Here is a 22,771-nt window from a genome sequence, read left to right as displayed (position 1 = left end):
GGAAACAGGTAAGTTAATTTTAATAATACATTTTACTTAATCCAATATATCCATAATATTGAGAAAAGATTGAAGGTAGGGAATATAAAAGGAATCACTTTAACCAAGCTGCTAAAATTATTAACGTTATGAAGATGGCGACATGAGGAAGGACTCTATTCTTGTTATATTTAAGTGGCCTGGGAACTTAAACTTTTTGAACTTTCCAGTCCTGAGTTGATGCCTGGATATACATCTGGACAGACAGCAGACCTCCAGATAACCTCTGACTACCCCCCTCCAGGTAACCCTCTGATTACCCCCTCCAGATAACCCTCTGATTACCCCCTCCAGATAACCCTCTGATTACCCCCTCCAGATAACCCTCTGATTACCCCCCCTCCAGATAACCCTCTGATTACCCCCTCCAGATATCCCTCTGATTACCCCCTCCAGGTAACCATCTGATTACCCCCTCCAGATAACCCTCTGATTACCCCCTCCAGATAACCCTCTGATTACCCCCTCCAGATAACCCTCTGATTACCCCCCTCCAAATAACCCCCCCATTACTCCCCTCCAAATAACCCCTCTGATTACCCCCTCCAGATAACCCTCTGATTACCCCCCTCCAGATAACCCTCTGATTACCCCCTCCAGATAACCCTCTGATTACTCCCCTCCAGATAACCCTCTGATTACCCCCTCCAGGTAACCCTCTGATTACCCCCTCCAGGTAACCCTCTGATTACCCCCTGAAGGACCCACATATCCAGGTCACCTGACATCTATCATCCAGACCATCGGTGTGACGAGACCCCCTGGCGCCCATCCTCTAGACCACCTGGCACCCATCACCCAGACAGCCTGACATCTGACTGACAACCGTCCTGGACCACTCCTAGGGCTAAGAGTGCAGGGCTGACTATTCTCCAGAATGCGCTTTGTACTATAAAAGATCTTAACTTTTCTTTCTTCTTCAGAACACTTCTGGGTTTTTGCATAGCTGTGTTCCCAGTGTGCAAACTAAGACCCTTTAATAAATCTATCATTATGTCTAGCCAAAGCCTCCAAAGTTTTTTTGCGTTTGTCTGACAGTATTATTTATCATTTCAAAATGTAACCAACATAAGAATTATTATTGAGATATTTTACATTCTTTTTTTGGCACATCCAATTATAGCCACATTCTGAGCCTCAGGGGACTGGTGGCTACACCTGGACAGCACAGGTCCAGGGTTCCCTCGCCCTGGCATCTTCCCATGGCTCCTTCTTTCTTTGGTAAGAATTCCATGGTCACCAAGCCCCACTCCCCTCCCGCCCCCCCCACCCGCGCACAGCGTGTGTGCCTCACCTCTACCCCACCGCCAAGGGCAGGCCTGGGAGGGGAGGCCCCTGTGCTCTCTGCTCTGAGACCCGGAAAGTCCGTCAGGAACGTCTGCCGAGCGCACACACATGCCACTCCCCACCACTCCCAATGCTTTCGCACGGCTTCTGTCTTTTCCCTCTCAGCTCTAGGGCCTTTCTTACTGCTGATCTCCCACACTCCGGCCCCTTCCTCAGGCCACAGGAATCTGACTTTTGCCTGGGGACGCCAGGCTGCAGACTCACCCTAGAAACGGTGACTTCTGAACAATCCACAGCTACTCTATTCACAAGAATTTTCCAACATGCAGCTGCAACATCCAACTGCCCAGGCACACCCCATGGGAGGACCTGGGAGGACTTAAGTGTGAAGCTTCAGGTCCAGTACCTGACTTGGAACTTTCCAATCCATGTGCCGCAAATGGGCACAGGACACTGTGAAGTGTTATTTATCATTTCAAAATGTAAGCAACACAAGAATTATAAATGAGATATTTTACATTCTCTTTTTTTGGCACTGTCACATCCAATTATAGCCACAGTCAGAGTGGGGAGTGGGGCTTGGTGACCATGGAATTCTTTTACCAAAGAAAGGAGGAGCCATGGGAAGATGCCAGGGCGAGGGCATCCTGGCCCTGTGCTGTCCAGGTGTAGCCACCAGTCCCCTGAGGCCACAGAGTGTGGCTGTAAGTAGAGAACCATTTAAAACCTATAATAGCTAACGTTCCGTTTCATTACTGTCAAATACTCTCTAAACTTCCCGATTCAGGAAAAGAGAAATTACAAATATATAATTTCTAATAAATGCAGTGACAATTCCCAACAAGCCCTATGCAGACGGCCCAGCCCGCAGCTGTCCCCGAGCCCTGCGTGCCCCGACGCGTGTCCCGGGGAGCACGGCCACCCCTGCCGCAGCCACTGTCCCGCACAAGGTGCAGCCAGGGAAGCAGCAGCCAACCGCCGGCCACGCCCGTGGGCAGACTCACACGGCGAAGCAGCTGAAACAAAGCAAACCAACTTGTTTCTAGTTTCCTTTTTCAAAAATCAAAGACTATGGCAAGAACAGGCATTTCAGAATACAAATCACTAAAAGATTAAATAATGCTCAACTTCACAAAACAAGTATTTTTTAAGCGGTAAGTGATGAGGCAGCAGTTTTAGCCTCTCCCGTGGCAGCGAGGAGAGGAACGGCAGCAACATCCCCATAGCGGGGGACCTTTCTGGACACAGGGTGGTGGGCAAGGCAGTAGGTGCTTTCTTAGGAGGCTGATTTTTTTTAAATTGAAATGTCTTTGTTTTACCATCCAGCAGCCCCTGCAATCCAACCTGGCCCTGAACTAAAGCAAGAGCCCCATGAATGAATGTGACCAGAACAGCGCCGCCGGCCTGCTCCGTGGACCTGAGTGAACTGGAAAACAGGACCACCTCCGGCCACTTCCACCAGTCAGAACTTTGTCATCCGCTACTGATTTTTTTTGGGGGGGAGGGGGTGGGGAGAGGGAAACAACACACTTTACTGCCATCTGCTCGAGAATGATGATAAAATGAAGATGACATGGATAGTTTGAAGGGTTTAAAGAAGTCCCAGGCCCTGGAGGGCTCCCCACATCCACAACTACCCCCCTCCCATTAGCTCCACACAACACCAGGGGCAGCTTTCCAAGAAAGACTGGACTTCAGTTTCTAGGTAGCAGAGTAAAGACAGTCCTGCCTCTTTAAATCTTAAAAACCATCCAAAACAAGGAAAACCGGAACATACGTCAAAATACAAATGACACCTAAACTTGGGGCCTGGCCCCCAGAGTGTAGGGATGTCAGTAAAGCGTGGCCTCCCTGGCAGCCACCAGGGGAGTATGAGTGGCCCACACGGGACAACCTGGACCAACGAGCAACAGGTACCGGGAGGTCAGGGTGACGCAGGAAGCGAGACACTGGGAAGGGAAAAGGAGACTTCCCAGAGAGAGGCTTCTGCTCCTTCCTCACCCCACTGGCTCGTTATCTAGATAAACAGAAACAAACTCTCCAGACATGGGCTTCAGACCCACTGGTGTGAGGCCCGGGGAGGGCATGAGTGAGAGGCCCAGCTCGTGAAAAGCACTGACAAGGTCACAGTAACGTAAAACACAATATGGACACTGAGCCAAACCCAGTTACACTGTAAATACTGGGAGGTGGCAGAACAGGACAGGTGAGGGTTGTGGATGGTGAAAGAGCTAAGTCAGTACCTTAAGCCCCAAATCAAAAAAGGTCATCGAACAGAGATCTAATCATATATTTCAAGAAATGGAAATGAACACTAAAAGAACTGAAAGAGTTTGCTTCTGGGGAGAGAGAAATAAGAGGGAGGAGTTGGGGACTCTGCTTTGTAAATAAATATTTGTAGAACTATTTGATCCCTGATTAAAATAAAAAACAAATCAACCAGCTCATTCAGCGAGTTGCAGGACAATTATGTACGAGAGGATCTTGTTTTTGAAAAATGTAAGTTAAAAAGGACATGAGAACAAACAGACATGCCGGAATCAGCTAAGCAGAGTCTGTGTCCGTGTAAAGTGAGGCAGGAAACACCCCAGGTGCTCACCGGCCACCTCCAGGTGGCAGTGGAGGGCTGGGGGACTCTCATTTCTTTTCATTTTTTGAATTTTATAAAGTAAAAAGTGGTGGGATTATAGGTGTTTTATTTTAAATAATTAACATTTTATGCATAACATAAAACTATCTTAACGAGCAAAACTGCAAGTGTGTATCTGTGTGCATGACACCGTACACAGGCAAAGGGCAGGAAGGGTTCACAAACAGATTCCCACTGTGTTGGCGCCGCTCTTACCAGGTCCCAGGGAGAGTCATGCTTTCCTATGAACCTCCAGGCTCAGGAGGGGAGGGACAAACAAGGTAAGCCATTTCCCTTTACACAGTTAATAAGGCTTCCCTGAATCTGGCACTTACTAAAGCGTGAATTTAATATTTGATGTACTTAGGAGACATTAAAAGTGCCTTAGTTTATATAAAAGTCTGTGAAAATTTTAGAAAGAGAAATAGAACGGTATGTTGGGAAATCTTCATTTTTAATTTTTAAAAAATTACTATGTTTAAAGCAAATTTGTCAACAGAATTTGTATTATTTTAACTGAACACTTGGTGGCAGCAAAGGCTGTAACAGCTCACTGGTCTGGAGCCAAGTGCTCATCAGCCAGCAGGTCAGGCCAGGGATGCCCCCGCCTCCTGGCCTCAGGCTGCAGACCTGAGGTTCATGATAGGGGCAAGGGCCCTAACCGGTTTGGCTCAATGGATAGAGCGTCGGCCTGTGGACTCAAGGGTCCCAGGTTCGATCCCGGTCAAGGGCATGTACCTTGGTTGCGGGCACATCCCCAGTAGGGGGTGTGCAAGAGGCAGCTGATTGATGTTTCTCTCTCATCAATGTTTCTAACTTTCTCTCCCTCTCACTTCCTCTCTGTAAAAAATCAATAAAATATATATTTAAAAAAAAAAAAGATAGGGGCAAGGGCTGAGCCCTCTGTTGGTTGGTGGGCTCTGTTGCCATGGAGACCTTCATTCAGCAGCTGTGATGGAATCAACCTTTCCTGGCACCTGATGGATCTGCTACACCACTGGAAATCTATTTTTCTCTGTTATCAATAGGCTGCATTGTTCTTGTCTCACTATCTTCCTCTCCATACAGATTTAGTTCCAAGAAAATAACTTACTGATGTTGAAACACAGTACCTAAAAATAGCCTGTGAACAAAATTAGTATGGTAATAATTCAGAGAATGCTATGAATGATTCCAGTAAAATTACATTATTTCTGCCTCATATCTCACTCAACATTTTAGTTGTTTCAAAAAATTCTATCATGATGTCCTGTTTATACAGTAGTCCAAATAAAAAAAAAATAGAAACTCATACAACTAGCTTCGAGTATTACACTGTATCTTCCCAATAGTACAGGAAACTGTCATTCAAATCCCAGTCTTAATCCAGTCCAGAGGCCCATCACAGGCCATTCCAAAAGCTCTCACCAGTAGGGCCAGGATGCTGGAGTGGCAGAATTTTACAATAGAAGAAACAAATGTTTAGGTTATAATTCATGAAAGAGTTCTCAAACAAATAACTATGTTATTTTCTACTTGGTCTCTAATTTCTCCCACTCCAAATCTAATCCCTTGATTCATTAAAAATGGGATTTCAAATATGGCAAAAATATCGACAACAGGTGATAAATAGTATCCAGGAGTTCTTTGCCCTATTCTTCTGCGGAATCCAGCTGAGCACCTGGCCAACCAGGAGTTCCCCAGATGTCTTCTGATCTTAACAATGTTTGGAAACTCAACACAACCCTATAGTTATTTGGATTTTCAACACTGACAAATTAAAAAAAAAAAAGTTCTTTTGTATCCATAGGATTTTGGCACAAAATTATTATGATTTTTAAAATAAAATGAATATGGCATCACTACTTACTCGATGAATGATACCGGCTGAGTGAAGGTGTTTAATACCACAGAGCATCTGGTAAAGAAGATAGGACATTCTCTCATGGTCCAACTCCATATGAATAACCTGACATAAGTTAGCATCCATTAATTCCATAACTAAATACCTGAGGGGGAAAAAGACCAGCCATGTACACATGAAAAGCATCCAAAATTCCTTTGTGGCTATTAAACCAGAATTTTTATGAAACAGTAATAACTTACTACCTACTCAATGTACTGGCTGAAGTAAAACAATAATTTGTTTTTCTCTAAACTTTTTATAAGGTATCTTGAAGCAAACATATAATGGAACTTTATAAAAAAATTTTTAAAAAAACACACACAACTAATGATGTTTTTTCAAGTTAAAAATAAAACAATTTCTATATCATAATAAATAGAATCTCAAACATCCAACTTCTCCTACATCTTAAATTTTTTGCTATGGAATCATTCTTACCAGTCTAGAAGTCATGCTGTTATTTCTCTCATCTTAAGAAAACTTGATCCCCAGTGATGTAAAAGGAATATGGTCAATAATATTGTAATAACTACATAGGGTGCCAGGTGGGCACTAGACTTATCAGGGTCATTACTCATAAGGTATATAAATGTCTAATTCTATGCTATACACCTGAAACTAATATAACATTGTATGTCATCTGTAAGTGGGAATAATTTTTTAATAAAAATAACTTCACCTCACTTCCCCCAGCATCTACCGCCCCTATCTTTATCCCCTTTGTAAGCAAAACTCCCCAAAGAGGTGTCTATACTCACCATTTCCAATTCTTCTCCTGTTTTTAACTAATCCCACTTTGCTCAGGCTTTTGCCCTCATCTCTCTGCGGACACTGTCCTCAAGGCCCCGCTGACTTCCCTGTTGCTAAATCCCAGCTGACAGTGCCCTTCTCCTCACCCCAACTTCTTCCTTTTGGAGTGCTACTGCTCACTTCTTGGCCTTCCTGTCTCTGTCACAGTCTTGATGATCTTCTCTGGCCTCTGGTCTCCAGGTTTTAAATACCATCTACAGACCATCACCTACAAATTCTCACCTTCATCTCAGATCTCTCTCCAGGCTCATTTACCTGAGTGCCCACTTCACAGTGCCACTTGGGTGTCCAACAGACAACTCGAAGTCATGTCCAAAAATCAGCTCCTGATCTCACCCTACCTCTGATACGCTCTCCCTGCAGCCTTCCTCGTCTCAGGTGAGAGCACTTTCACCCTTCAGGCGATCAGGCAGAATCCCAGGCGTCAACCTCCACTCCTTAGCTCTCGCACCACACATCTTCTCTAAGAGCAAACACCGTGGCTCTACCTTCAAGACAGTTTCAGCCCCAATCTCACCCCTTCCCCTCATCATTCCCCTCTGGTCTAAGTGAAGCACCATGACCTCTCACCTGAACTGGTACAATCACCTCCCAACTGGTCTTCTGGGTCCCCACATCTTATGGTGGATTCTCAACCCAGAAACCAATTATTCTTTTAGAATGAAAGTCAGGTGAGCTCACTGTTGAAAGTCTTACTGAATTGCCTTAGAATAAAAGGAAATCCTTACAATAGACTTCCTCTCCCCTCTGCTGTTTGAGCTCCAGCCACACTGGCCTCTTGCTGTTCTGAGCACACCATGCATACTCCCACTTCCACTCCTTTGTGCTGCCTGTTCCTTCCATTTCAATTCAGTCTTCCTGTCGATATCTGCAGACTAACCAACCTTCTTACCTCCTTCAAGCCTTTCTTCAAACTTCACCAATCCAGGGAGGTCTCTCCCCAACCCCAAACATCCCACTTAAAACTGCAACCTGCCCCCTAACACCCTGCACTCCAGATCCCCACACCCAGCTCCACTTCTTCCACAGCACTTGCCTCGTCCTAATGAATGACATCATTTCCTGATTTCTTATGTTGATTATCTCTTTTCCCAGGCTTTCCTGCAAGCTCTAGGAAGGAGGATGCTCACCAGCAATTCTTAAATAATAAAAGGGGTTTTTGTTTGTTTTGGTCACTAAGGTATGCCAAGTCCAAGAGAGAGACAGCCATCCAATATTTGTTGAATGAGTGAATACAACAATAAATTCAGGACAATGTTGGGTATTATATCTCAATATGATAAATCAGTATTTCATTTCATTGTTAGTAAGATAATTCTATTTCAGATTTTGGAAATACACAATATCCAATGACTTAACCATTTCAAATAATAATTGTAAACACCTGAACCTTATAATCCTGGCTTTCAAGGGACTATAGAAAATGTTTTCTATTTCAGTAAAGCAAATTACTGGCATTAATGGCCACTGTCTGCTCTGAAGAATTATTTCCAGTCATTTCTTATCTGTTATAGAGATGATAACCATCTAGGTATAAAAAATAGTTGAATATTATCCATTTTCTTAATAAAGTGGCTAAGATATTATTAAAAATGTATTGTCATCCTAAGTAAAAAAATAGCAGTTACTTTCCTAAGTAAAATAAAACAACAGTTATTTTCTTTTCTAAATATTCAATCTTTGATGCATAATACATTATTGAATAAAAATGATACTTACACATCTTGAAATTCTTCTAGAGTTTTTTGTGGTGTAAACACATTTAACAGACTAATTATCTGAAAAGAGAAAATTATTTAAACCTCAGAATTTCAGATGACTAAAAATTAAGTTTAACATTAACATATCAAAAATGGGGGGGAAATCACAGCAGGGCTCAGTATTTATTATTGTTGTTGCTTTTACTAAAAACATATTACATGGTATTTGAAAAAAGTTAAATGATTAGGATTCTTACCTTTAAAATAGGATGTACTTTTCATAAAGTCATTTTTGTGTGTTCCTCCTAATTTATTATTAAAGAATTCTAACATTAAATGTCTTTCTAACTCGAACATAAAAAAGTAGAAATGGGGGGAAAAAACCACACTAAATAAAGCAATATGTTAACTCTGAAAACTTAAATTCTATGTACAAATTTCTAAAAAAGTTTTTAAAATGAAGGCTCTGCTTACATTTTTGGTATGATAAAGATGAAACGCCTCATAGCATTATGTATTTACTTAAAGAGCATTCTAGAATGGACCACACTGTAGGCTTTGGTCCTGCAGTCTAAGGCTGCCTGAGCATCAAACACACATCCTCAATCATTTCACATGACTGAGGGAAAGGGAAATGATTCAGTATATAGATAGGATTGGGGTGGCTGGCTAACCAAGGAAAAAATAAAACTGGATCAACACTTCAATCTTATTTATACCAAGATAAACTTGGAATGGAACAAATATTTAAATCTAAAACATGAAACCATAAAACATTAAAATATGGGTAAACATTTATATAACCCTGGTGTAGAAAAGCCTTTTCTAAGCATGACAGGAAACCTAAGAGGTTTGATTCCATTAAACCAAAACCAAAATCAACCCAACAAAAATAAAATCAGTAGGGCAAAAACAACCTAAATAAGGTCAAGTGGAAAAGAAGTGAGGGTTGATAGCTTTAACATACAAAAGATCTTTTGTAAATGCATAAGGAAGAGACAAACAGTTCAAGAGAAAAAAAGACAAAGGCCATAGAATACAAATTCTCAAGAAATAAAAATAAATGGCTAATAGAGATATGGAAAGAAATTCAACCTTACAAATAATAACATTTCATTTGTCATCTGTCAGACTGGTAAAGTAAAACACAGGATCAATAGTATGCAGTGCAGGGGAATTTTGAAATAGAGGCATTCTCAGATGCTCTTAGTGAAAGCGTAAAACTGACAGTCTTCCTTGAGGTCAATTTGTCAGCAAGTACTAAAGTCAGAAGTGTGCATACTCTTTGACCCAGCAATCTTGGCCAAAAAATTCAGCTGGACAATGTGTAAAGATGTGTGTAGAAGGATGTTCACCACAGTACTGTTTATAATAGGGAAAAACTGGAGACCACCTAAGTATTCAATAATAGGTGATTGGTCAAATAAATTACTGTGCATCTGTACTATGCAGCTATTTTTAAAATGGATTATACCTACGTATGTTCCTAATGTGTATGAGACCTAGCAACGTTCCATGAGGGTAAAAAGCAGGATACATGATAGCACAGCTGATCTTGTTTAAGTGTGTGTGTATGTTCACATATGCATGAGGATGCTCACCAAAATGTTAATGACAGTGATCTGTGGGTGGTGATCAAGGATTTTTGCTTTCTTGTTTACATTGTTTGAATTTAAAAAAAATAATATCCATACTTTTTTGTAACCTGAAAATAATTTTTAAAAATAAATAAGTAAAATAAAGCATGCATCGAAAAAATTTAAAACAAACTCAAAGCACAGACTCAGAAGAAAAACTATCTCAGTTGTGCATGCCAGAAAGACCCAGAATAAATGTTAAAACGAAGGGAGCCATATAGAGTTGAGTGTCATCTTAATCACCACCACCTCCCAATCCTAACAAAAAGAGGTCACCTGGGGGCATCTCCAAAGGCTCTTCCAGACTGAACATGTGATGGGTTTATAATGTGGTAAGGTATAAAAGAATGCTCAGAGACCAGTAATGGAACATAAGCATTTTCCAGAGACGCTGTTTCTACTTAACATGTACAGTGCTTTGATTTCTGTGGAGACGCCAAGCACAGCTATCATAAATGTCACATCATCTAACAACACTTATTTAAAACGGAAATGTCTGTATTATAAGGTAAAAAGCTACTTATAGAATGATGTTTTATAAATATTTAGCTGTTTCTCAATTTGCTAGGTCAGTACTGATATCACCTTATAGAAACAGGGTTAACGGACATTCCTGTCCCTGCTGAGTGACCTAAGTCCCTATGGACCATGATGCCTCTTGCTGACTTCAATTTCCCAAATGTTGAGAAGAATTTTATCAATAAACTATAACCATTTAAATAATTATGTTAATCATTAGGTTACCCTAGGTCTGAACTCAGTGTGACACACAAGATTATCATATCGCTGACAACATTCAAACATACTGAGGAAACTGAGACATAACTCACATTTTTATGATTGACACATTTCAGGAGCACGAGTTCACGATAAGCTCTCTTTGCATGAGTTTGATTTTGAAAAGGCCGGCTTAGTTTCTTGACTGCAACATTTATCCCAAGAACTGTATCAAAAGCAGCACTAAAATTAGGAAATAGAATAAGTGCTATAATAAGCAACCCATTAGAATGATTTTGGAAAATAAGCAATGCAGAATGTACAAAGTACAATCGTTTTAACTGAGTAACAAAGAGAAAAATCTTCCTGCTTGTTTCCACTTGAGGTGCTTGTGCACCTGCAGAGCCAGGGGAGCTGGCAGAGGTGCAGGATGGATGGACTCCTCTGCAGAGGTGCGGACACGGCCGCTGCAGGTAGGATGGGGTTTAGCCATCCCGGGCATGTTGACTTCTCATTATATTAGTTGAGATTATTATATTCAGAACCAAGTAATTTAACACAGAGCATGTAACACAGATCAAGAAATGAAATCTTCAGTTTAAATATGCCAGTAAGTTGGGGGAAAAGTCACTGGTTATCACAGGATAAAATGTAAGTATATTTTAGAGCAACTAAGAGGAGGAAATAGTTGAGCTCGTGGAAGAATAAATCTAATTTTTGATTGAATGTGTTTTTCCCAGATGAAAGAATCTAAAAAGAAAACAGAAGCCAAAATCTCAGCTCAGGGTAAATCCCCAAGATTCAAAACCCTAATGTAAACAATCGCTACGTATAAAATTCCACTAGAAACACCACGTCATAGTAGGGTAGTAAGAATAGAATCTTCCAGAGCCTGTGTTTCCAGCATCCCAAGTCCCTAGTTAAAATTTATGGTTCATTTTCTTCCAGAAAATAGACAGAAAGACCTGAGTAGCCTGGTTGCACATTTTGAACTAATTTCAAACAAGCACGAACAGTACCATTCATGTTATTATCCTTCGGCTACCCATCAGGGGCTCATGGCTGCTAACGACCACCTGGAACCCAGGCACTACTTAAAGCACGGCTTCTGTTTCTTCATCCTCTTCAGTTTATCACATGGCTTACACTTACTCACTCCTGTGAATAACGTTTTCTGCCAAACAACCCTCACTTAGCTCAACCTGCTTTTAAAGTGAAGGCTGTCGAGGGCAGCATTTGGTTAAGAATGGTTAGAAATTTCATGTCACTTTGGAATTCTTTTTCTTCTCTAATTCTGTTCATATTATGTGTACATGTTTACACATATATAAATTCACATGTTCATATGTAAATGCACCATTTATATAAATTATAAAATGTTAAAGAGAAATCCATTTGTGAAATGAATCATTAATTAATGTACTACTACATACATATGTATTTGTACCTATATATATTTCTGTCTAGGAATGTGAAAAACACATCTTTTTGGCCTCAACAGTTTTTGTCCAAAATGAGCCAAAGAAAACCAATTCTGAGCATCTCAGCAGACACATACTTCCCCACTCGTAGTTCCCACTCTAAGAGTGACTACCTTCCTGGTTTTACTTTTTGCAGTTACTTTTCAACTCCAAAGAACATACTTTTATTACTATTTCCTCATTTATCAACTTTAGAAATTATCTACTCACTCCTCATTATAAAAACTGAGAACTTAGTCACTTATTGAAACCTCAACTCCTCCCAGTTTTTTGCTCTCATGTTATTTTTAACTTTCCCTTGAATACCCACGGACTTTAAATAACATTTCCAAACTTCTGCTTCATCAACTTCCAAAGGACCCTCTTCACTCCCCCATATGTAAAATGAGATTATTAGATTCATGTCCTTTTTCCTCCAGCTCTCTGCTCTCTTCCCTCCAAACTTCTGTCTTACGCGGTCAAGCCTGATAACACAGCTCTAGGACTTCTACAACTAAGTCTTCCGTGTTTCTTACTTAGGATGTGACTAAAAGTTGAAAATCAAGACAGAGTCTGTGCATATAAGTATTACTGACTGCAGAGCTGGGATTACGTTTCATTTTCTAAAGAGCACATGACTTGTTGCTGGTCATAAAAGAGTGAGATTGTTTCCAGCATCGAGGTCAAATGGATCTCTTTTCTTATACTCCATCAATTGCTCAAACATCATGTCCTTTTAAATTTGTTTTATGCTTAGACCATGAACTTTTCTAGCTTTTCTACTGTACGTTTCTAATACATGTGTTTTTTCCTTATTAAGAGAAGGAAAACATACCTTTTAAAGCCTATAACCAGTACTTCCTACCTTATTACTCACATTATCTATCGTTTGGAATCTATTCCATTCTTTCTGAAGACATTGTCTTGGAGTTCCTTTCAAGGTCTGCTGCACAGCTATCACCCGGGGACTTCTCAATGGCCTCCACTGTTTCTTGTGTTACATGTTGTGTTCTCTTTCTTAGAAAACATCCTCAAGACATTTCCTCAGGAAAAGCCTACGGGAGATAATCTTCCTCTGCCCTTATCCATGATAGCTGGTCTTCTAAATCCAAAATCATTTTCTCTTCGAACTCCCCAGATTTCCACGTTAAATGCTGTTGGAGACCAGACTTATGCCTGTCTGATATCATTCCTTTGCTTCCTTTTTTGGTCCTTAACTCAATGGTTTATCACCAAGAGCATGTTTTGTCAGCATTCCTAAAGCGCCCCCCACCTCCTACTAATCACTGTCCCTCCTGTCCCCCTAACTGCTTCGACTTTTATGATAATCACTGCTTGCTTTTACCAGTTCAACATGCATCTTTGAGCCCCACCCCATGGTTTATTTTTGCCTGGATTTTGAAATCATCTGTATCTGACTTCTTTCACTCAACATTATATTTGTGAGATTCATCCACTGTTGCTTTGCATAGTTATAATTCATTCGGTGTCATTGCTGTATATTCCTTTACATGACTATATGACATACTGCTGCTGTTTTCAGTTTGCAAGGAATTACAAAACACAGTCATAAACATTCTCATACATGGCTCTGGGCCCCTATGCATGCATTTCTGATGAGCAGATAGCTAACAGTGGGACTGCATATGTTTTATTTTAGTAGATAACACCAAGCTATTTTTCAAAGTGGTTCATTCTACCAATTTCTAGGCATTTCATTATTATTTTTCTGTATATTGATCCTGTGTCCTACAATGGAGCTAATCTAATCCCAAGAGCTCTTTAGAAGCAGAGTTTGTTCTGGCTGGTGAGAAGAGGGGTCAGAAAGATTTGACTCTTGAGAAGGACTAGATGTGACATTGCTACCTTTAAGATGGTCACATGAGAAGGGGGTCTCTAGGAGCAGAGTGGCCCCTGGCTGACAGCAAGGGAATGGGGGCCTCCGGGGTACAGCTGCAACAAACTGCGTTCTGCCAATAACGTGAAAGCAGATTCTTCCCCAAGAGCCTGCAGATTACAGCCCAGGCCAGCCGACATCCTGTTCAGCTTGTGTGATGCTGAGCAGAGAGCCTGGGCAAGCCCATACAGATTTCTGGTCTATAGAACTACGAGATTATAAATGGGTGTTGTTTTAAACCACAAGTTTGTGGTAATTTGTTATGTAACAACAGAAAACTAATACATCTTCTCTTATGTATTTTTCTACCCTTTTCTCTCTCCAGGCTTTACTCTATTTTTTTTCTAACCTATCTTTCAGACCACTAATTCTCTCTTCAGTTATGTCTAATATGCTGTTAAGCCTATCCATTAACTTCATAATTCGATTACTGTATCTTACAGTTCTAGAATTTCTATTAAGTTTTCAGTTTCCCACTAAAATTTTTTCATCTTGCCTTTTACCATCCTGAACATAACATCATAGCTATTTTAAAGTTTGGGTCCAATATTACCAGTACCCGCCGTGGATCTGGTTCTTTGTTGTTTGTGCTGTTGTCTGATCTCCTTGTCTGACTAGCTGTCTTTGATTGTGTGCTGAAGCTCACACGTAGTAAACTGTTTGCCATCAAGAAATAATTTGATATGCAGTATGATGCTATCTCCCTCCAGAGAGAATTTACTTCTGCTGGAGGTCACCTCAAGTTCAAGTTCACAAGTGAGATGATTAGAAGCTGAGTGGCGGTATCCGAAAGCGCCTCTTTCTCTCTGCTTCATTCTTATTTCTAGGATGCAGCCCTTTACTGGGCCCAATTCAAAGCAAAGGAAGTTCACTGCACCCCTTTAGAGGACCCTACACTCAATCCTGTCTCCACACCACACAGATAGGCCAAAGCACTACTCAATCTCTCCGCTGCCCACGGCCGAATTTTCAAATGCCCTCAAGGGAAAGACAGCCCCAAATCCTGGCTCCCCTCTTTAGACTTCTGTCCTTCCACAAATCCTGGCCAAATACTTCTTCACTCACCCACACACTCTCTAGGGCAAATGCTGCACACTGGGGCTGGAGTGAGTATGTTGAGAGCCAACCGACACAACTGTTTCAGAGGCGCACTTTAATTAACACCCCTATTTGCAGCCACCCGTTTCACCTTCATTGTCTGTATCTGTCATCACTATACCCAAAGTCTCTTTGGTGCTCTACTACAGACAGGTTCTCTTCCTTGTTGCAAATGTCCCACCCACCTATTGTCTCTTCCTCTGCTGTTTTATCTGCATCAAGTTTCCAATTACTTTTCATATTTCAGAAACTTGTTAAAGGCTCTCATCCACCGATTACTGTCCTCTTGTTCTCTTTGTTTAGGTGTGTAATCCACTATCTTAAATCAGAAGTTCCCAACCACTCATTTTAGGGGTGAAACTATTAAGGCCCCCAAAAACACATTATTTACCAAGATCACCAAAAACTACCACTATGAGGATCAGAGTTAGATTTAGAGCTCAAGTCTCTTGAATCACAGCCTTTCTATACCTTATACCACACATCTTCTTTATCACAGAAATTTTATTATAGACATTGTTTTTATTTATATTAATATAGAGAATATAAAACAGGGTAATAATAGGGCAACATTCCTGCTTGTACAGAAATAGAAGAAGCAAAAAGAGCTCTATCAACCACTCCATATTAAGGTTTTAAATGCTACTAGATCTAAGATTAAACACATTTTTTAAAAAGGTCAATACACCCAGCCAGTGTGGCTTAGTGGTTGAGCATAGACCCATGAACCAAGAGGTTTCTCTTCCTTCCTCTCTCTCTAAAAATCAAGAGGTTGCTGGTTTGATCCCCAATCAGGGCACGTGCCAGGTTGAGGGCTTGATCCCTGATAGGGGGTGTGCAGGAGGCAACCAATCGGTGATGTTTCTCTCTCTTTGAAGTTTCTATTTCTCTATCCTTCTCCCTTCCTCTCTCTCTAAAATCAATAAAAATGTATATAAAAATATTCAATACTTCATAGGATTATTTCCTAAAATAAATAATCTTTATTATTTTGGATGGACAACTTGAGATTTTAGAAGGCAAAAGGAAAACTGAATATATATGAAAGAATGTACATACATTTTCCCCACTAGAGCTGCAAAGTCTTGGAATTACTTAATTTTACTGTATGGCTTGCTGATATTTATGATACTTGACAATGATAAACATTTTAAAACTTATTTCCTAATTAATTTTACTAACATTTTAATGAACAACAGAAACAATAAGTCAAAGACAATTATAAAAACAATTCAAAATTAGGACTGAAATACTTTATTCTAATTCCAGCTCTCCCATTCAATCCTGTACTGGTATCTGTACTTTGGTTTACTTGAACACTGTCCCTATGACTTTATAAAGCTTTGGTTTAAATAGATGATTAACAAGTTTTGTAAACAAGTTATTATTGCTACTATATTCCTCAAAAATGTAAAAATACACATGCCCCCTGTATTACTTTCCCTATTGCTGCTGTAACTGATTACCACAAATTTACTGGTTTAAAACACACATTATCTTACATCTCTGGAGTGTAAGTGTGTGTGTGTGTGTGTGTGTGTGTGTGTGTGTGCGCGCGCGCGCACAATCAAGCATTTGGTTCAATCCAAGAGGAAACTCTATTCCAAGTGTGAGCTGAGATCACCTGGGGGACATTTTATAGATGACATAAGTCCTGAAAGACCAGGGACAGTATCTAAACAGACCCAGCGGGCTTCAGAGGAGAACCCACCCAGGAGACACAGTGGGACCCTGCAGGGAAGGGATCACTAAAGAGAAAAGGTTATCTGAAAGTTAAGGCTTGATGACAGGGACACTCAGGCCCTTATGTCACTGATGGGAAGGAAGGGGTTTGGCTGGCACCAGTGGAGTTTCTTACTCTATACAAATAGCAGGATGAGGTAATAACAGACCTCCTTCTTGCTCCATGTACAAAATACTTTTCTTACTAGAAACTTAGTACACAATGCTAATATCCAAGGTGCCGTGCAAAACAGAGCCAGGAAAAAATCCTCAGAAGACACGTGGGGGGAAGTATCATGGGAAAGGTTTCTCTTTCAACCCAAGGACTACCAGTCCCAGCACCACCACTGCTGCAGCTCAGCAGGCCGACAAAGTCTCAAGGCCAGAAGGCAGACAAGCAGCAGGCGCCCAGCTCCCTCAGCCAGCACAGGCTTTGGGGAAAGGGAGCGATAAAGTAATTAATCATGGAGACCAGGTCTCCAACCATCTACGACCAACTTCTGTGACGGCACTTCATCAAAAGACCAAAAGATGAAACATCCCAAGAGTCCAAGAATAGTTTTCATAATTGTATAAACATCTCTAAAAGGAAATATCAATAATCTGAATCAAGTTAACTAACTAGCCTCTTTTCCACGTATCCAGTAAAAATAAACCAAGCAAAAACATTTTAATTTGGTAATGAGTAACTGGCTTGGGTCACAAAGTTAACTACTGACATCAAAGATCATGACTGTTAGCTGTGCATGGGTTCGTGAAGGGCTGTCTTAATCAATTCAAAGTAATAACTTCTTTCTTGAGCAGAAAAGAGCAAAACTTATTTTTTGACCTTTCCTTAGAATCAAAACTCAGGCTATGAACATGGAGATTTCCAAAAGATGAGACTTAGGATGGTATAAAAATTTGTCTCTACATATTTCTTTCTTTCCACCTTTCTGTATATGAGATGAAAACTGCTCCTACAAATACTAATAAAATTGTCATAAAATCATTTAAATAAAAATATTAAGAGTTAAGTGAAATTACTATTAAGATTCTGTCAATGTCTATCTAACAAGCTACTACAAGAAAATTACAACATATGCAATACAATAGTATTAGGAGTTAAGTATCCATTAAAATTACCAATATCCTTAGTTTAAGGCACCTTCCAGTTTACTTTTATTAAAAATAACTTTTATGGAGCGAAGATTCACACAGACATAAAATTAAGCGTTTTAAAGTACATTCACAATGTTGAACAATCACCATGTCTATGTAATTTCAAAAGGTGTTCATCACCCCAAAAGAAAACTCCATGCCCATGAAGCAGTTGCTACCCATTCCTCCTTCCCCCTTGCCCTTGTTAACTACCAATCTGTGTCTGTCTCTATGGATTTACCTACTTTAGATATTTCACATAAATAGACTCATATGCTACCTTTTGTGTCTGGCTTCTTTCACTTAGCATGTTTCTTAGGATCACCCATTTGTAGCATGCATCAGTGCTTCATTCCTCTTTATAAATAACACTAGAGGCCCGGTGCACGAGATTTGTGCACTGGAGGGGGGGGTGCCCCTCAGCCCGGCCTGCACTCTCTTGCAGTCCAGGACCCCTTGCTCCTTACCGCCCACCTGCAGCAGAGGCAGGAGAGGCTCCCATCACCGCTGCTGAGCTTGCCAGCCATGAGCCAGGCTACTGGCTGAGTGGTGCTCCCTTGTGGGAACGCACTGACCACCAGGGGCAGCTCCTGTGTTGAGCATCTTCCCCCTGGTGGTCAGTGCATGTCATAGCGACCAGTCATTCCTTTTGGTCGATTTGTATGTTATGCTTTTATTATATAGGATTCCATGTATGTGTATTGCATAATTTCTGTATCCATTCATTCATTGGTGAATATTTGAGCTAGTTCCACCTTTTGACTATTGCAAATAGTGCTGCTATAAACATTTGTGTACAAGTCTTCATTTGAACATCTGTTTTTAATTCTTTTGGGTATTTATGTAGGAGTATTTAATGTATCATATGGTAATCCTATGTTTAATCCATTGAAGAACTTCAAAATGTTTTCCATAAGTGGCTGCACCATTTTACATTCTCACCAGCAATGTACAGGGTTCCAATTTCTTCACATCCTTGTCAACATTTATCATTTTTGGTTTTGATTATGATCATCCCAGTGGGTGTGAGGTGGTATCTCATTGTGGTTTTGATTTACATTTCCCAAGTGACTAATGCTGAGCATCGTTTCATGTGCTTATTGACCATTTGTATATCTTCTTTGGGGAAAGGTCTATTCAAATTCCTTGCCTATTTTTTTGAAATTGTAGTTTTGTTGTTGTTGAGTTGTAAAAGTTCTTTATGTATTCTGGATACTAGACTCTTATCAGATATATTACTTGCAAATATTCTCCCATTCTATAGGTGTGTGGGTTTTTTTTTTTTCACTCTTCTGATAGTATCCTTTGATGCACAATTTGATGAAAGCCAATTTTTTAATTTTATTGCTCATACTTTTGGTGTCATTTCTAAGGATTCAAAGTCATGAAGTTTTCCCCATATGCTTTCTTCTAAGAACTTTATAGTTTTAGTTCTTATATTTAGTCACCAACCCATTTTTAAAATATACATATATATATTATTTCAGAGAGGAAGGGAGAGAGAGAGAAAGAAACATCAATGATGATTCGGCCAGTGTAGCTCAGTGATGTTTCTCTCTCTCTCCTCTCTCTCTCTCTCTCTCTCTCTCTCTCTCTTTCTCCCTCCCTCCCTCCCTCCCTCCCCCTTCTTCTCTAAAATAAATTTTAAAAATCTGTTTTTTAAAAAAAAACACACACACAAATCAATGATGAGAGAGAATCATTGATCGGCTGCCTTCTGCAAGTCCCACACGAGGATTAGGGGATTGAGCCTGCAACCCGGGCATGTGCCCTGACTGGAATCCTCCTGGTTCATAAGTTGATACTCAACTACTGAGCCATGCCAGCCGGGCATCACTGACCCATTCTGAGTTACCTTTAACACAATGTGAGGTAAGAGACCAGCTTCATTCTTTTGCATGTGGATATTCAGTCGTCCCAACACCATTTCTTGAAGAGGATGTTCTTTCCCCAATGAATAATCTCAGGACCCTTTTTTAAAATTGGGCCATAGATGTATGGGTTTATTTAAAAAAATTTTTTATAAATTCATTAACTTCCCACCTTATAATTCTATCACTGCTTTTACTAGAGAAGATTTAGTTTATAATGGCATATTAGGAACTTTTGTTTCAAAACTAGAATTTTTAAATAAGAAATACATATCCATAATGAACATATATAATTTCATTATTAAACATGCTTTAAAAAATAAAAATGAGAAGTAGCATATGCAAACTGAAAATAAAAATCAATCTCTGCAAAATTGTATTTTGTAAAGTAGCATGTGATTTTATTGTTATTAAAGTCATGTGTAACGAAATCATTAATTTTAACTGCCTACCCTTTATACAGCCTTCTGTTTTACAATTAACTATGAACTTCTAGTCAGCTCTTAATGTAGGTATCACATTAAATGTCCTTGATATCAGTCTTGCAGAATTACCTGTATCAAATTACGGTCCAATTCCAAATAAGAGATGGATTTTATAACAAAAGAATGCTTTATTGCCTGGCCGGGGTGGCTCAGTGGTTGAGCTTTGACCCATAAACCAAGAAGTCATCATTCCATTCCTGGTCAGGGCACATGCCCAGGCTGTGGGCTTGATACTCAATAGGAGGCATGCAGGAGACAGCCAATCGATGTTTCTATCTCTATCCCTCTTCCTTCCTCTCTCTCTAAAAATCAATAAAAACGTATTCAAAAGAAAATAAGGTTTTATCGTCTAGAACTTTGTATTAACATCAAAGTATCCCAATAGGAACCATCCATTGACTTTATAACTTCTCTTGACCCACTGGATTTAAGTCCCAGTATAGTGTGGTATCACCACTATTTTAGATACAAGTTGGGCATTCCTTCCAAACCGCCTCTTTTCCCACATCAGTTTGACCAGGAAGCTCTGAACTGCCTGCCATCTCCTCTTAGCTTGCAGGGCCTCCAGCCACCCAGTCCAAAGAAAAGAACTGATTTCCTTGATCATGTCTCTACAATAGAGAATTAGTTACAAACGCTGGTGAAGATTCTCTGAACCCAAAACCTCTAAGGAGAACAAACTCCCCTACCACAATATCCAAGAGTTCTTTCATCCTGAACCCCCTGATACCAGCTATAAACACTGGGTGCTTAGCTTCATCACAGTTTCTTTTAGATGCAAAGACAATTTTGTTTTTACTGCCCAAAATAAAGAAAAAAAAAGTTTAGCCCAGAAAACTAAGGGATAAAAAGTTTGGGAAGGGCTGATAATGGTAATCTAGAAAACATGTGAAAAACTTTACCTTGAGCTGGCCAGTGATGTCGCGGCAGCTGACTGTCTTACCATGAAAGAGACTAAGGTTCAGGGTCAGACCAACGGTTCTGACGTCCTGGGCCGGACGCACAGTTGAAGTGAGACACCAAGGAAGAGATGGCCAGCCCAACCCCTCACACAGCATCCCCTCCTGGTTAATCCATGAGATGGTAATGACACTGACTGGCCTCATCCTGCCAATGAAGGGCAAAGCACTGCAATGACGGCGCCTAGAAATGAATAGGAGTGAATGGGAATAAAAGGGGAGGGGGAAGGGTGGCCAGGATGAAGAAATGAATAAAACTCCAAATTTCTATTACAACTCACTGTCATGCCTATTACTCTAATATCATAATGACAGGGGCAATGGAAAAGAAAAAAAAAAAAAAGAAAGAGAGAAAACCTGCTACCTGTTTAACTTATGCAGCATTCTAAGAATTTGGGTTTGTATCCTACAATCTGACTACATATAAATAGAGCAAGAGGGGGATTCAATTTAGCTCATAAACCTATAGCAAAGAAAATACTATTTTCATCATCAGCATTTCTAAAACCTGATGACTTAGTTTTATTTCATTTTTATTACAAAAACAACTCAATCCATACTATTGAAATAGACTGTACTTACCAAACAATTCCTTGGGCTCCCGAGCCAATCGGTTTCAACTGCTGGTAACGCTTTAGGACAGTGAAAGTCGAATCTGCCACTTGCACACTGTAAAACTGACTATCACATTTACTGTCACTCATGGTGTAGTGTCACGTAATATTCCAAAGGCTGTAGTCGTCAGAGTCCTTAAAAAACACACAATGAATATGCATTCTTAATGAAATTACATACATAGTGTTTCAAGTTGATTCGTATACAAGACAATGTGGCTGTACGTTCATAAACTCAGTTTGACCAAGTTCTAAACTTGAGCAACACGTGAAATATGAAATGGTACGAGACTATTATGAAAGGAAGACAATTTGAGACCTGCATGACCACATTTTACATGACTGGAGTAGAAAATAACCTCCTTTGGAGAAAAGAAATTGCGCATTTTTTTCTAGCCATGAATGGATTATGTCACTACATGATTCTCATTAGTTTGCTGCCTGTGGGACCAGCTTACAGAAAGCTGTCTCGGCCAGAGAGAACACACTGTTTCAGATCATCACGCCCACAATTCCTGCAGAGAAACAAATGGACCAGTCTTCTTTCAAGTCCACAAATTCAGGTTAAAGTGATGAATCAGAAAGCAAGTCCTATGTCAAAGTGAGGAAAGGGGGGAGTTAAAGAGCGGGCTGGTAGAGGCTGGAGACGCGGGTGTGCTCCTGCCTGGTGAGAGTGGTCCTGGAGCCAGCCTGTGTCCCTGCACCCATCACTAATGGGCAATCAATAACATGGAAGCCATGATGTTCTTTCCTGAGGTCTGAGAATAAGCTGGCAGCCTTGGAGCAGCCTCCCCAGGCTTTGGGCCGAGGCTGAGATGCCC

General features: G+C 40.4%; 1 protein-coding gene across 12 annotated transcripts in view; it reads right to left on the bottom strand.

Moving 5' to 3' along the window:
- Positions 1 to 22,771, bottom strand: part of MAPK9 (mitogen-activated protein kinase 9) — a 51,256-nt gene that overhangs the window by 15,859 nt on the left and 12,626 nt on the right. For 9 of the 12 annotated variants that reach the window (XR_008556280.1, XR_008556281.1, XM_054717105.1 and 6 more), the window contains exons 2-5: positions 21,919 to 22,085; positions 10,818 to 10,947; positions 8,370 to 8,428; positions 5,805 to 5,943 (exon numbers count right to left, since the gene is read on the bottom strand). Coding sequence is in view for 10 of the 12 variants with exons in the window: in XM_054717105.1 (XP_054573080.1) it covers positions 5,805 to 5,943; positions 8,370 to 8,428; positions 10,818 to 10,947; positions 21,919 to 22,040 (450 nt within the window). In the remaining 2 variants the exon portion in view is untranslated. Of the gene's footprint in view, positions 1 to 5,804; positions 5,944 to 8,369; positions 8,429 to 10,817; positions 10,948 to 21,279; positions 21,521 to 21,918; positions 22,086 to 22,771 lie in introns of those variants that run through there. The other 3 variants (XM_028135418.2, XM_028135419.2, XM_028135422.2) reach the window with 3 other exon arrangements.

This window comes from Eptesicus fuscus, chromosome 6 (assembly GCF_027574615.1).
Source record: "Eptesicus fuscus isolate TK198812 chromosome 6, DD_ASM_mEF_20220401, whole genome shotgun sequence".
Lineage (NCBI taxonomy): Eukaryota > Metazoa > Chordata > Mammalia > Chiroptera > Vespertilionidae > Eptesicus > Eptesicus fuscus.
The sequence above is the reverse complement of the archived record's forward strand: the minus strand, read 5'-3'. Positions and strand labels throughout refer to the sequence as shown.